Source organism: Nelumbo lutea, chromosome 2 (assembly GCF_056320005.1).
Source record: "Nelumbo lutea isolate HS-2025 chromosome 2, American lotus-T2T, whole genome shotgun sequence".
NCBI classification, from domain to species: domain Eukaryota; kingdom Viridiplantae; phylum Streptophyta; class Magnoliopsida; order Proteales; family Nelumbonaceae; genus Nelumbo; species Nelumbo lutea.
In genome coordinates this window covers 71,635,478-71,648,830 of record NC_142685.1, presented here as the reverse complement: position 1 = coordinate 71,648,830, position 13,353 = coordinate 71,635,478, and the positions used below count along the sequence as shown (strand labels likewise).

General features: G+C 38.0%; 1 protein-coding gene across 4 annotated transcripts in view; it reads right to left on the bottom strand.

Moving 5' to 3' along the window:
- The window catches only part of EDA30 (O-fucosyltransferase family protein), a 53,430-nt gene that overhangs the window by 17,405 nt on the left and 22,672 nt on the right, over positions 1 to 13,353 (bottom strand). For all 4 annotated transcript variants that reach the window (XM_088972120.1, XM_088972117.1, XM_088972118.1 and 1 more), the window contains exon 7: positions 3,953 to 4,065. In XM_088972120.1, the coding sequence (XP_088828246.1) occupies positions 3,953 to 4,065 (113 nt within the window). The remainder of the gene's footprint in view (positions 1 to 3,952; positions 4,066 to 13,353) is intronic.

The following is a 13,353-nucleotide window of genomic DNA, read 5'->3' as shown; positions in this document are numbered from 1 at the left end:
AAACTAGTAGTAGAGAGATGCACTAAAAGGCTAGCACTTTGGGAAAAGCATTAACATTTCAGTGGGAGGAAGGATAACTTTGATTAAGGCAACTTTAGCTAACCTACCCATCTATCATCTTTCCACCTTTAGGATTCCAGCTAGAGTTATGGGTCAGTTAGGGAAAATTATGAGGGATTTCCTTTGGGAACCAAGGGATGAGAAGAGGGACCATTTGGTGAAGTGGGAGCAAGTCAGTGTTTTAAAAGCGCAAGGCGAGGTACGTGCCTTTTTGAGGCAAGGCGCAAAATAAAAAAAATAAAAAAAAAGCTAAAAAATAAAAAAATGCAAAAAATTCAAAAAATTATAAAACATAACATCAATAAAAATATAAACTTAAGTTTTAAGATAAATGTTTTAAAAAACCTATTATCTAAAATTAAAATACATAAATATAATATGTAAAGCATATTCAAATGAGAATTTAAAAATGAAATCAAACATATAAAACATTTTCAAGCATATAAAACCCACAATCTCTTTTTTTTTTTCTCAATTGCATCAAGTAGCTAATGTGACATATTACATTCCTAATTCTACGAGCCACCTTTGTGCCACGTCCCTTGAGGCAAGCCCAAACAAGGCCATGTTAGGGTCTTAAATTCTTAGTTTTCACACAAAAAATAATAATTTTAAAGATTTATTTGCTTTTAAGAAGATATTTTATTAGGATGAATGAATGGAAAACATTACCAAATAGGGGATTCTTGAAGCTCCAGTGGCCTTGTTTGGGCTGGCCTTGAGGGGTGTGGCACGGGGGTCCAGGGGCGGAGCCCCCAGCCCAACGGCCAGACTCAAAAAAATGGAAAAAGCGGCAAATTTTCAAAAGGCGCACGCCTGGGCTAAGGTGCAAGGCGCACCAGGCGTGTGCCTTTTGAATGGGCTGCGCCTAGGCCCTGGGCGAGACGCCTACCCTAAAATGCACCTCGCCTGTGCGCCTAGGTGCACCTGAGGTGTGCCTTTTAAATCACTGTTAACAAACCTAAATAGCAAGGAGGACTTGGAATAGGGAACCTAATTTGTAGGAATACTACACTCTTAGTGAAATGATTATGGAGATTTTCTTTGGAGAGTGACAGGCTTTGGCATGAGGTAATTGCAAGCATTCACAGGACACTGAATAATAGATGGGATGCAAAAGTAGTTTCTTACTCAACAGCACTATCTCCTTGGAAATCAATATAGAAGACCCAAGTTTCATTAATTTCATTAGATATGATGTGGGATGTGGGACCCTAGTACTGTTCTGCGAAGACCTCTGGCTGGCTGAAACCCCTTTTCAATTCGCTTTTCCAAGCCTTTTCTCATTGTCTAACTATAAACAGCAGCCTATATCAAGACCCGTTACCTTCTCTCCTTCAAGGGTAAATTGGGATTTTGGTTTTAGAAGGGGACTGAAGGATAATGAGTGTGAAGCACTTATTCAACTATTGAACAAATTTCAATTAACCTTTCTGGATCAGTCAATGGAGGACACTAAAATGTGGTCTGGCACACCTAATGAGGTTTCACTTGTGCTTCCTTCCATAATACTTTTGCAACCCAACAATGTGGGTGAGAATTTCCCTGTGAAAAAGATTTGGAGCAAGCCTATCCCACCTAAAATTCAGGCTTTGTGTTGGGAAGTCTTTCTTGGAAAGGTAAACACTAGTGATATGCTTACATGTGCTTCCTTTGCCTTGCAAGTGGTGAATCCTTATCTCATTTATTGCTTTCTTGCCCCTTTGTACTTCGTATTTAGGGCCTCTATTGTTCTCTTCTTGGTTGCAGGTGGACTTCACTGTAGGATGTAGTATGCCTTTTCAGCCCAAGTTTCCTAAGGCATCCAAGAAAGAGAGAAAGAATTATATGGAAAACAATTCGGGCTCCAGTAGTGTGGACTGTTTGGGAGGAAAGGAATGGGAGGATATTTAATGAAAAAAGTAGATTGAAAGAGGAATTGTTTCAACCCATATGAATCAGAACAGCATATTGGACAAAGACACTTGATCTATTTAAAGAATTCTTAGTGAATGATATCCTAAGGGCATGAACTAAAGTGGCAGCTTCTTCTAAAGAAAAGGAAAAGGTATTTATGGAATGATTATCCCCAACGGCTAATAAAATAAAGCTAAATTTTGATGGGAGCTCCATGGGAAGCATGGGAATGGTAGGTACTGGAAGAGTATTTACAGATTGTACAGGAAAAGTTTTGGTTATGCTTTCAGGACCTTTGGGGTTGGGAGATTCACTAAAGGCTGAACTAATGGCACTACTACAAGGTTTAAGAAGCAATCAAGATTTCAGCACTTTGAGGTAGAGGGAGATTCAAAGATGATCATTTCTTGGACCAGGAGTAAGAAACTTGTGCCATGGATCTATAAACATGAGTTTAGAGAAATAGAGAGCATTACACAGGAGCTGAACATAACTTTCAAATGGGTTAGAAGGACAGAATGGGATGGCCAACACTTTAGCAAATTAAGGGGTATATAGGCAACAGTTCTTCTGGGCACTATTGTAATTTTGTAACTTTGTTGGGATTGGAATGAGTCCCTATGGGTGATCAAAGAAAGGGAATTCAGACATCTAAACATCATTGTAATATCCAGTTTCTTATTTTAATATAATTTTCAATCTTCTTGCTGATCCAAAAAAAAAAAAAAAGAATTCAGACATCTAAACATAATTTGCATAACACAGAGAAATTTGAAAAAAAGGTTTTCTAACCAGGTCAAGTAGAGAGCTTTCTAAACAAAATATGCAAAATGCATATAAAAATATTGAAAAAGGTTATCTAATCACGTAGGGAGCTTCCCAGCACAACACAACTCTGTCTCTGCCATGTAGAGAGATCCCATGGCTGATCCAGACTGCCCATCAGGTAGGGAAACCACCAGATTAGCCATGTGGTTTGTTCCAAAGTCTGTATCAAGCCTATATCCAACCTTTTATTGAAGCTTTGGCCAGTCACATTGTTGCCATCAGTGTCTTTTTATTTTTAATTTGAACATTATCAGCAAAGGAAGCTTTGTTGCGAAAATCTTGCATGTTCTCTTGGGCAAAATTTTTCTATAAATAAAAGGCTGGAAAAGGAACATGAGACTCCTTTTGAGCCTAAAAATAAATTGCCATGTGGAAGATTTCTGGGTCATTTAGGGGAAGTTCAGTAAACAAATCAACTAGGAAACCTATTCCTTATATACACGATACCATGATTAAAAGAAAAACATTCAAAAGGGTGAGATAAATTTTCCTATGAGAGGCAGGAAAATTATAATACTTCAGGCAGTAATCCCTAATACGCATACCAACATGGAAACAGATATAGGAAACAGGGATTTGACTCCCCATTTCAAACCAAAAAAAAATCCTAGACAAGGATATAGGAATCCCACATAATATGAACACAATGGTTTTATATCTAGTTTTTCAAGCTAAATATCATTTCTCAAGACTTATGTCTTGCTAAGTTTAATTAAATCTCTAACATAAACAGATTTCTTCATACCATGATTTTCTAAAATATACCATTTTGCATATTTTAAGTAAATGCTCTAGAGTATATATAGAATTGTTCATGCATAATCTGGTTTCTTATTGGCTGCATATCATGTCCAATACAAGTACATGACACATACAGGTATCTGAGTATCATAGCTTTCAGGATATTTTGTAATTGGAGAAAAGTTAGATGTGGGTGCACTGAAAAAGGGCCATTTTGGGTCCTCCGTTCATTGAATGCCACATCATCTAACTGCTTAGTATATTGAAGGGATCAAAACTTCTTTTACAGGTTGTCTTTCTATCTTTTATTAATTTATCAAAAAAAAAAAACATTAAAGACTATGATAAAGAGAAATTAACAAATACAAGGTTAGCCTTGGTAAGTTCATCAGGATGTTCAGGATATCATTCTAAATGAAATACTTACCTCTGAACCATCCGATGCCCTAGTGCCTGAATTTCTGGGCGAAAATGCAGTGCATGGAAGGCCACCCTGCACCTAAGTCTTTGATAATCGGACATGGAAGGAGGTAAGATAGACTGAAAAGAAGATATGCATATTAGAGGGAATATTGCACTTTAATCATTATTTGATGACTAGACATACTAACAAACACTAAGAATACAAATAACCATTTAATCATAAATGAGAATGATGATGATAATAAAGGGTAACCATAACAGGATTCATTTACTTCCAATATCAGCCAGCAGGTCATCAATAAATATCATATAGTAGAAAAAAACAAGTTTCTTACGAGTTTCATTTTATGACATAAAGCAAATAAAGTCAAAATCAATTCAAAACCAAAAGACCATGAAAATAGAATGATGTATCTATAGGAGACACATTGTTTTACTCAATGTAACACATCTTCGTGGTTGCAATTTCAATACTGATCGACATTTTGCCATGTAGAGTTGGGAAAATTTCAGGGATATTTCACTGATTTTGCTAAGACATTTGGAAAATCTAAAAAATCAACGGAATTTTCTAAAAACATGGAATTAGCTAATAAGCATTCAAGAAATCAATAGAAGTATAATTACACATTTAGGGCTCAACAAACCATAGCAAAAAACTATAAAAATCAAATAAGAGAAGATTTCCATCATTTATTTGCCATTTTAACTTTTTTTTCTTTTTTGTTGTTATATGTTTTGATTAGATTGAGAACCCTTTGTTGTAGTTGTGGGCCTTTTCTTTTTCATTTGAATTATAGTGACTTAGAAAGCAAATCATATTAAAACAATAAGCTAATTGTCCAATAACAAATTACATTTTTGTTCTCTTAGGAAAAGATTTAAAAAAAAAATACGATGATTTTAATGAAATTTTAGAAAGTTCTCAATGATATTCCAAAATACTAAACCTGAAATGTATAGTCTATCAAGGAAATTTGAAATATAGCTAACATATGGGCAATATATCAGAGATATATTGCCCCTAGAAAAATGAGGTGATTTCAGGAAAATTTCACCAAATTTCATTTATTTTACAAACCACACTCGTCACAAGAATGTGTACTCACATTATCAATCAGTTCCAATCAGTTGTTAGAGAACCGGACCAGACCAGCTGGTCCAACCAGAAAATTGTGAACCGATCCACTGGCAGGTTCAATCAGGCTCCAAACCTGTGCTGAAAAAAACCTGGCCATAACCAGCCAACCAGTTGTTACAACTAAGGAACCAGTGAGCCAGTCCCAGTTTCATAAAACCAGGGAACCAAAGGCACCCTGCCCCAATTTTTGCCAAAAAATGCCTTTTCTGGCCTTGAATCTTAATTTTTAGTATAAAAATTAAAATTAAAATAAAAAATACACATATTATATGCAGAATAAAATTATACATGTATATATGTATATTATATAATTATATATAAAGGATGACAAGTCAACCGGTTGACTAGTTTGACCCAGCCTGTTGAACCGGTGACCTGTGATCCAGAAGAAAAATGGTTTTACCTTTGGGTAGGTTCTCTTAACAGTAGCTACAATGTACTCAAGACTTTTACAACATAGAAACACACTGCACCTATTAGAGAGAATGCTTTTCTTTACAAGCCTTTTGTGCAATGACAATATTCAGGATGGCTTTTGGAATTTACACTATTTTTAACTTTCACATTTTGTATATCATTATCAAGTGACTCAATTATAACTTTCTCTTGCTAGGAATTATTTTTTATTTGCACCATGTATCAACAGGAGAAAGTGCCCACATTTTCAATCAGTTCCGATGTTCTCAAGATTTCAACATAGAAACACATTTCATCCTCCATTTTTGATAAATAAAACACATTGCACCTATTAAAAATATGACTTTGCTTATAGCCTTTATTGTACAATGACAATATTCAGAACTGAAGTCACTTAAAGGAACCTAGGAGTAGCTTCAATAGGTGATAAAATGAGAGAAAGTAGAATAAAATGGTTTAGTCATGTGCACAGTAGCATCCATAAGATGTAGTGGTCTATTGTAAGTTGAAGGGACTAGAAAGGCTAGGAGCAGACGACAAGGGACATGGGTTGAAGTAGTAAGAAATGACTTAGCACTCATTATTTAACAATGGATATGGAACTGAACAGAAAGGAATGGTGAAACAGGATTCATGTAGCTAACCCCACATAGCTGGGATAAGGCTTAGATGATGATGATGATGATGTGTATTGTTACCAAGAGACTCAATCAACTATAAAAATTTCTCCAAGGATGCAAGAGGGCTGAGCCACTGGTCCCTTAAATTCTCAGGCTAGCATCAATTTCTTCTTTCCAGTTTGAATTTTCACTATTCTAAAATCATATAAATGTACTTACTTATTGACAATGTACCTAAATTTCTTTACTATGTTTAACTATGCTGTATAGAATTTTTATCTGAATATTTTACCAATACCTTGTCTGTCCACTCCTAATCAGACATTTTCATCTCAATCAATTTTCTGTAGAATAGGTAAATTGTGAAGCCATCAGGTATTGTAGACTGAATTCTGAAATGTTGCTCTTAATGATCAGTATAAGTCTACAGTAAATCCACCTATGTTTCTCTAACAACCCGAAGGTAAGAAGATCAGCAAATGAGATGGCTGAGTCTCTTGCAAAACAAGGGGTTAACAGGGATTCTTTATTTTAGGCTGCTTTGTAATTGCTTATAGTTTCTTTCTCTCTAGTTGGATGTAATCTCTTCTTAAAGTCTTAATAGTGAGGCTGCATCTCATGCCTCTCTGAGATGCTTGTAACAGTCCTGATTAATGAATTATCAAAAAGTAAAACATAATACCAATTAGCTCAACAGCTTTCACACATTAGTGCTCAAACTACTGCTTGTTGCATCTTACCAAGTCAGAAAAAGAAGCATGCACTAGCAGACCCGGCTCTATAGACAACAAGCAATAGCTGGGAACAAATTTTATAGCCTCTTCTTTTTTATAAATTGGAAGAAAATTAGTTACTCCCCAGTGGTTTTGAAGTCCCAGAAAACTGATCAAGAAAATAACTCCACATTTTAGGAAAATAAATATGTTAGGACAATAAAAGATCTAGAATGTCATATTATATAATGTCAATCAAGGAAGATGACTAATCAACAATGATTGATTCTACTGATCAGGAAAAAAATTAATTAAAAAAAAACAAGAAAGAAGGAAAAAAAAGAAAGAACAGAACGATGATGTATGCACTCACAGTTAAAATATTAAGACCCAAATTAAATCACTTGTAACCCATAATCTATGAAAATAGATATGGATGTCAAGCTTCAGCGTGGACATGAAGTGTAAGATAAAGCAATTCCTAGAACATCAAATTATGTTACTAGCTCTGTGATATGCACAAGATGGTAGATTCTAATAAGCTATTAACATTATGTCTGTGTATAATGTATATATAGATATATTCATGTTACTACCTCTATCATATGAAAAATATACTAGGCTTTCTTAACAATCTAATGTAAAGTTAAATCATTGCTATGAACATCACAAGACTAATGTTTTCCACTTTTCCTCTCATGAGCCAAGTTTGCTGCTACATTTTTCCTTCCTACTTTTACCGGTTTTCTAGCCTATGATACCTAGATACCTGTACATGCCAAGCATACTGGTATCAGTCACAACACTTACCTGATATGACATCATATATTGCATTGACACCTCTAGAATATACTTTATATACAACAATTAAAATATTTAAAATGCTATGTTTTTTTTTGATGAATTATTTAAAATGCTATGTTGTAACATATAATGCTATAAAAAATCTGTATATATTAGAAGTTTAATTAAATTTGACAAGATATTAATATTGGGAAGTGATACTTAGCTTTATATGTATTTCCTCTCTAGAATTAATGAAAATGGAAATTCTTTGTTAAGGATGTTCAGACATCCAAGGATTGAGCAATGGAAGAGTTTCAGAAGATAAAGCATTGGAGAACCGAGGTTGCCATTGAAGCGAAAGTGTTGCTGTTTGAACAAGGGAGGTTGGCAGGTAAGAATATCTTGAAGATTAGAGAAGGAAGATCTATGATCGTTTTGGCAGAGGAGACAGTACTCTGGCTTAAAGGCTTCGTAGATGGTGTGATTTTCTCCCTAAAGAAAGATGGGTGGAAGAACACTATGATAGTCGATGAGAAAAAATACAAAGCAGAAATAAAAAGGAACTTGAAAGGATGGTATATTACTATTTTGGAATCTTTCGATGCAAATAGAAAACAGAGCGTCTGTGTGACGGAGGGAAAAAAGCAAATAGGGTGGAGGACTTCAACCGAGAAGTTACAGCTTTTCTTGATTGAGTCCGACAAAGCATGCCCTGTCGTTATCAATGGAGGACTTGGAGGGAGTAAAGGGCAGAAAGAGTCTGAGGGGAGAATGGAAACAAGGAGCGAGGAGAAGGGGGTCGGATTATCACAGTGCCAGTTGCAGAAACCTGACACTATGCCATTACACTGGCAAAAATCAGTTCGAAAACTGTTGGTGCCAGTAGATAGGGGGGATTGGGAAAATCGATTGGTGGTAACAGTGAAGGAAGAAAAACCAGATTGGAGAAGAATTTGTGACTTAGTTGTGGAGAAACTAGGAGTGGAAGATTCTGCAACAATTATCCCGTTCGAAAATAGAAAAGCTATCTTAGAAATTGGAAACAGAAAGGTGGGGTTCACAACCATAGCTTCAGGCAAGTGATTAATCCAAATACAAAACTGGACCCCTCTGTGCAATGAAAAATTCGTCTCAGGAGGAAGCTTTTTTATTAAACTTGTGGGACTTCCGTTTCACCTCTTGAACGAAAAGTCCATCGAGCAAATAGTTTAAGCGTTGGGAGGAGCGATGGTGGATTGCAATTTGTCAGTCTTATCTCCTGCAAAAATCAAAATCGCAGGACTGAAGCCTGATGAAGTGCCTTGATCGATCAACATCCTCTCAGATGGGATGTGGAACAGAGCTTGGGTACTTTCAGAAGTCGAAGTGTCCTGGTGGGAGGAGGGAGCCAAGCTTGAAGACGATGATGTGGATGTTTGGAGTACATGTCCTCTCTAAGACATCTCAACAGCCAAAATCAAAAAATCAAAAAGCATTTAAACCCGATTTGGAAATTAATTCAATTCGGTTTAAACTAAAGGAAGTCAAAAGGGGGAAAGCCACTTATGTTGACATGGCGAAGATTATGCGAAGCAGCTGTCTAAGGTCCGAGCTGGCCCAGGTTACAAGTGCCTTATTGTTAGACCGACCCAATACATTGGTTGGGCTGAGCCAGGAAAAAACCGAATCACATGATAACTTAATTTCTCACATGGGTCGAGTTATGGGGAAGAAGCCTATAGACAGTTCCAAGGATCTATCATCGTCTTCCTCAGGGCACTGCGATCAAGTTCCACCACGGATTGTAGCTTCAGGTTCGCAGAAGGAGCCCTTACATTGGTATTCTCAAAAGGAGATCCCTGGTGTCAGTGCGACCTCTTCGTCCAGTGAGGACAAAGACCTAGGTATGAAAGGCACCATGCAGACGAAAGAGAGGAGGAAGATGAAGGTTGTGTGAACTGCGTAGAAGATGTGGAAGAGGGTGAGGATGAATCAGATGATGATTGTAGTCTGGAGAGTTCAGGGGAAGCAGAAGTTCAGAACCAAGAAGTTGAGGCATCGTTATTTCAGTTGCTGTTTCATGAAGCTGATGACAGAGGAAGGAATGTATCAGTTCCAGCTTCAGATGTTAGACCAGTTCCAGAAGAAGAGAATATGCACTCCATGATGGCAGGGGAGGCTAATCAAAATCTAGACACAGAAACACCTCTACCAAATATTCCACAACAGGTTTTTAGTAAGGAATCAATTCAGGCTGAGGCAAGAGGAGAATGTACCAGTTCGGGATAAACAAGTCGTGGGAAGGGATCAAGGTGTTGACAAGTGGCCGGGTTTATTATCAACTAGAACTCAAAATAGAGGGATAGTTGAACACCTCTCTTCTAAAGCTGGAAGGCTGCTAGTCTGTTCCCATCAAATACCAGTTCCTCCTCAAAATCACAACTCAGGTAACCCTGTCAATTCGGTTTTTAGTACTGATGTTTGCTCTGTGTCCTTGGTGCCAGATTCCTTTCAGACACAAAGCCGAGAGCCTATGAGAAACATAGTGCGGAGTGCTCAAGGAGAAGGGTAGTGAAGGGAACTAAAAGAGGTGAAGACTTAGAAGAACAAGAAGAGAGAGAGAAAAGAATCTGGGAGATCATTATGAGTTTTTTGGACGACTTTGAAAGGGAGGTTTTAAAAGAGGCAGAAACAAACAGGGATAAAGAAAAAGTACCGACCCCAACCAAGAATGGTTCCGAAGGGGAAAAAAGAAGGAATATGAAGGATTTGGTGGCGGATTTTGTGGGGAAACTAGGTTGTAAACTCAAGGACCCCAACGGTTTGAAAGTCTTCTTACAGAAACAGAAGGAGAAAAGTAAGGTTCGGAAGCGAAAGTTAACGGAAGTGAAGAGACTGAGGAGAGATGTTGAGGGGGACAAAACTCTAGGGGGAAGAGGGGAAAGAAGAAAAGGGCATAAGTAGAAAGGTCTAGAAGGGGTCTCTCCTAAGCGAGGTTGGAATGAAAATAGTTAGCTGGAATGTAAGGGGTTTAGGAAGTGCGAGAAAAAGCGCAACAGTGAGAGAGGTCATTAGGAAGCTGAACCCAGATATAGCGCTTATTCAAAAGTTGAAAAGAAAAGACCTTGATAGAAGATGGGCTAGAAGCATATGGAAGGCTAGGGGTATTAGATGGGAAGCTGCTCCGTCATGGGGATCGTCAGGAGGAATAGTTACCATGTGGAAGAATGAGGTGTTAGAGGGGACTGAGGAGCTCATTGGAAATTTTGCAGTCTCTGTAAAGTTTAAACAAGTTGAGGATGGGTCTGAATGGGTGCTCATGAATGTATATGGGACTAACGATTATTGAGAAAGGAGAAAATTATGGGAAGAATTGGGGGATATTAGAGGGCTGTGGGAGGGACCATGGTGTACTGGAGGAGATTTTAATGTAATTCGGTTCATGAATGAGATTAACAATTCTAGACAAAGGGTGACAACTAGCATGAGGAGCTTTAATAGTTCGGTGGACACCCTCCAGCTCAAAGAGATCCCTTTAATGCATAGTAAGTTCACTTGGTCCAACCTCCAAGCTAACCCAGTTTGTTCCAAATTGGACAGAATTTTGTTTTCTTTAGATTGGGAAGAACATTGGGGTGGATTGATGTTGAGAGCATTCCCAAGGGTAACATCAGACCAAGGGCCAATAGTGATCAGTGATGAGACACTAAGGAGTGCAGGCCCTACTCAGTTCCGGTTTGAAAAAATGTGGCTAACACACCCGGATTTTGTTCAAAAGGTTAAGGGTTGGTGGAGGGAGAGTAACCCCAGAGTGGAGTAGAAAGGAATGAGATTCCATAAGAAGCTTCAATACTTGAAAGAGAGACTTAAGGAATGGAATATGGTTGAGTTTGGGAGGATAGAGGAGAGGAAGAATACTATTGTGGACTAAATTGAGGAGATTGGTCGAAAAGAAGAAGATGGGAGTATAGAGAAAAGAGATAGGGAACTAAGATGGAATTTAAGAAAGCAGTTGGAGGATATCTTGATCAAAGAGGAGATTAGCTGGAAGCAAAAATCAAGGAGTAAGCAGATCAATGAGGGTGATAGGAACACAAAATATTTTCACGCCCTAGCAAATGGGAGAAGAAGAAAAATTTTCGTTTCCAAGCTAGAGGTGGAGGGTGCCACCTTAGTTCATCAAAATGAAATAGTAGAGGCTTTTGCAAATCATTTTAGGTCAATTTTTGAGAAGCCTCTAAATCCGAGTGTGGATTGAAGGTGTTGAATGGCCTACATTGAATTTTGAGGTGAGACATTGGTTAGAAAGAAAATTTGAGTTGGAGGAAATCCAAGAGGTAGTTTTCTCTATGGACCGCTCAAAAGCTCCAGGTCCAGATGGGTTCACATTGGCCTTCTACCAGGATTGTTGGGATATACTAAAGGAGGACACCATGGGAGTATTTGAGGAATTCTATAGAAGGGGTGTAATTAATCCTGGCTTGAACTCCACCTTTGTGGCCTTAATTCTCAAGAAGAGTGAAGCCATTCAGCCAAGAGATTTTAGGCCAATCAGTTTGGTGAAAAGTCTTTATAAGATCATAGCAAAAGTGATGGATCAGGAAAGTCCTCCCCAATATCATTGAACCTAACCAAGGAGCTTTTGTCAAGGGAAGACAGATTATTGACCAAATTCTAATAGCAAATGAAAGTGTGGAGGACTTCAAAAGATTGGAAAAGAAAGGTGTGGCATGTAAACTGGACCTAGAAAAGGTGTATGATTTAGTGGATTGCTCATTTTTGCTTCAGGTAATGCTAAGCTATGGGTTTAGAGAGAGATGGTGTAAGTGGGGTTGGGGTGTGTTAGGACTTGTCATTACTCTATTTTGATGAATGGGACAGTGGTGGATTTCTTCCCAGCTCTAAGAGTGTTGGTTCGGCTGATTTAATGTATATGTTAATCATTGTTGGGTCTTAAGTCATTAGTTATTGGGCCTAAACTTGTTTAATGTTTTATTTGTCTAGGTGTCCCATCACTAATCAGGGGCATTCTAGTCCATTTATGTAACACTATGTGATAAACATATATATAAGATAGTAGGGTCGGCTGAAAGGTTTAGAGCCGCCATTCTCAAACTTTCTCCTCTTCTTCTTCTCTTCTTCTTTGGCTGCTGTGTTCCAGCAAACATGGTATCAGAGCATTAATCCATCTCCTGGTTACAGACGTCGCCACCTTTTCTACTCTTATCTATTTCTTCTTTTTTCTTCTCTATCTTGGTCGCTGTGAAGAAACCCTAGGGTTGACCGTAGAACACAGCAAGATCTGTATCTAGGGTTTCCCTTGGTTGTAGGGCCCAAGGGGAGTTTGTCCCAGAAGCTGATGCCCTACTAGACTCCTTACAGCAGGTAGTAGCCATTCGGCTGCTAAGAGAGATCTGTGTGGAACAGATCTAGGTGGTAGGACTGATTTCAGCAGTCCTAGTACAGGTTGTAGGGGTGATTACAGTCTACGACAGCAGAAGTCAAAGCCCAACAGAAGTCAGCACAGTGCAGTGGTGGGTTGCTCTTGGTTTCAGATCTGTTACGAGTTCTCAAGACTGTAACAACCTCGGTAAGTCTGAAACAATATTCTTTGTACTGAGTTTGCAATCGTGATCATTGTAAGAGGGAGGAGATGTCTTCAATATCGGGGGAAATGTCTTCTAGGGATAATAGATCTGGTGGGAGGTCTCCTAATCTGGAGAATCCAAATCTGCACAGCTTGCAGATC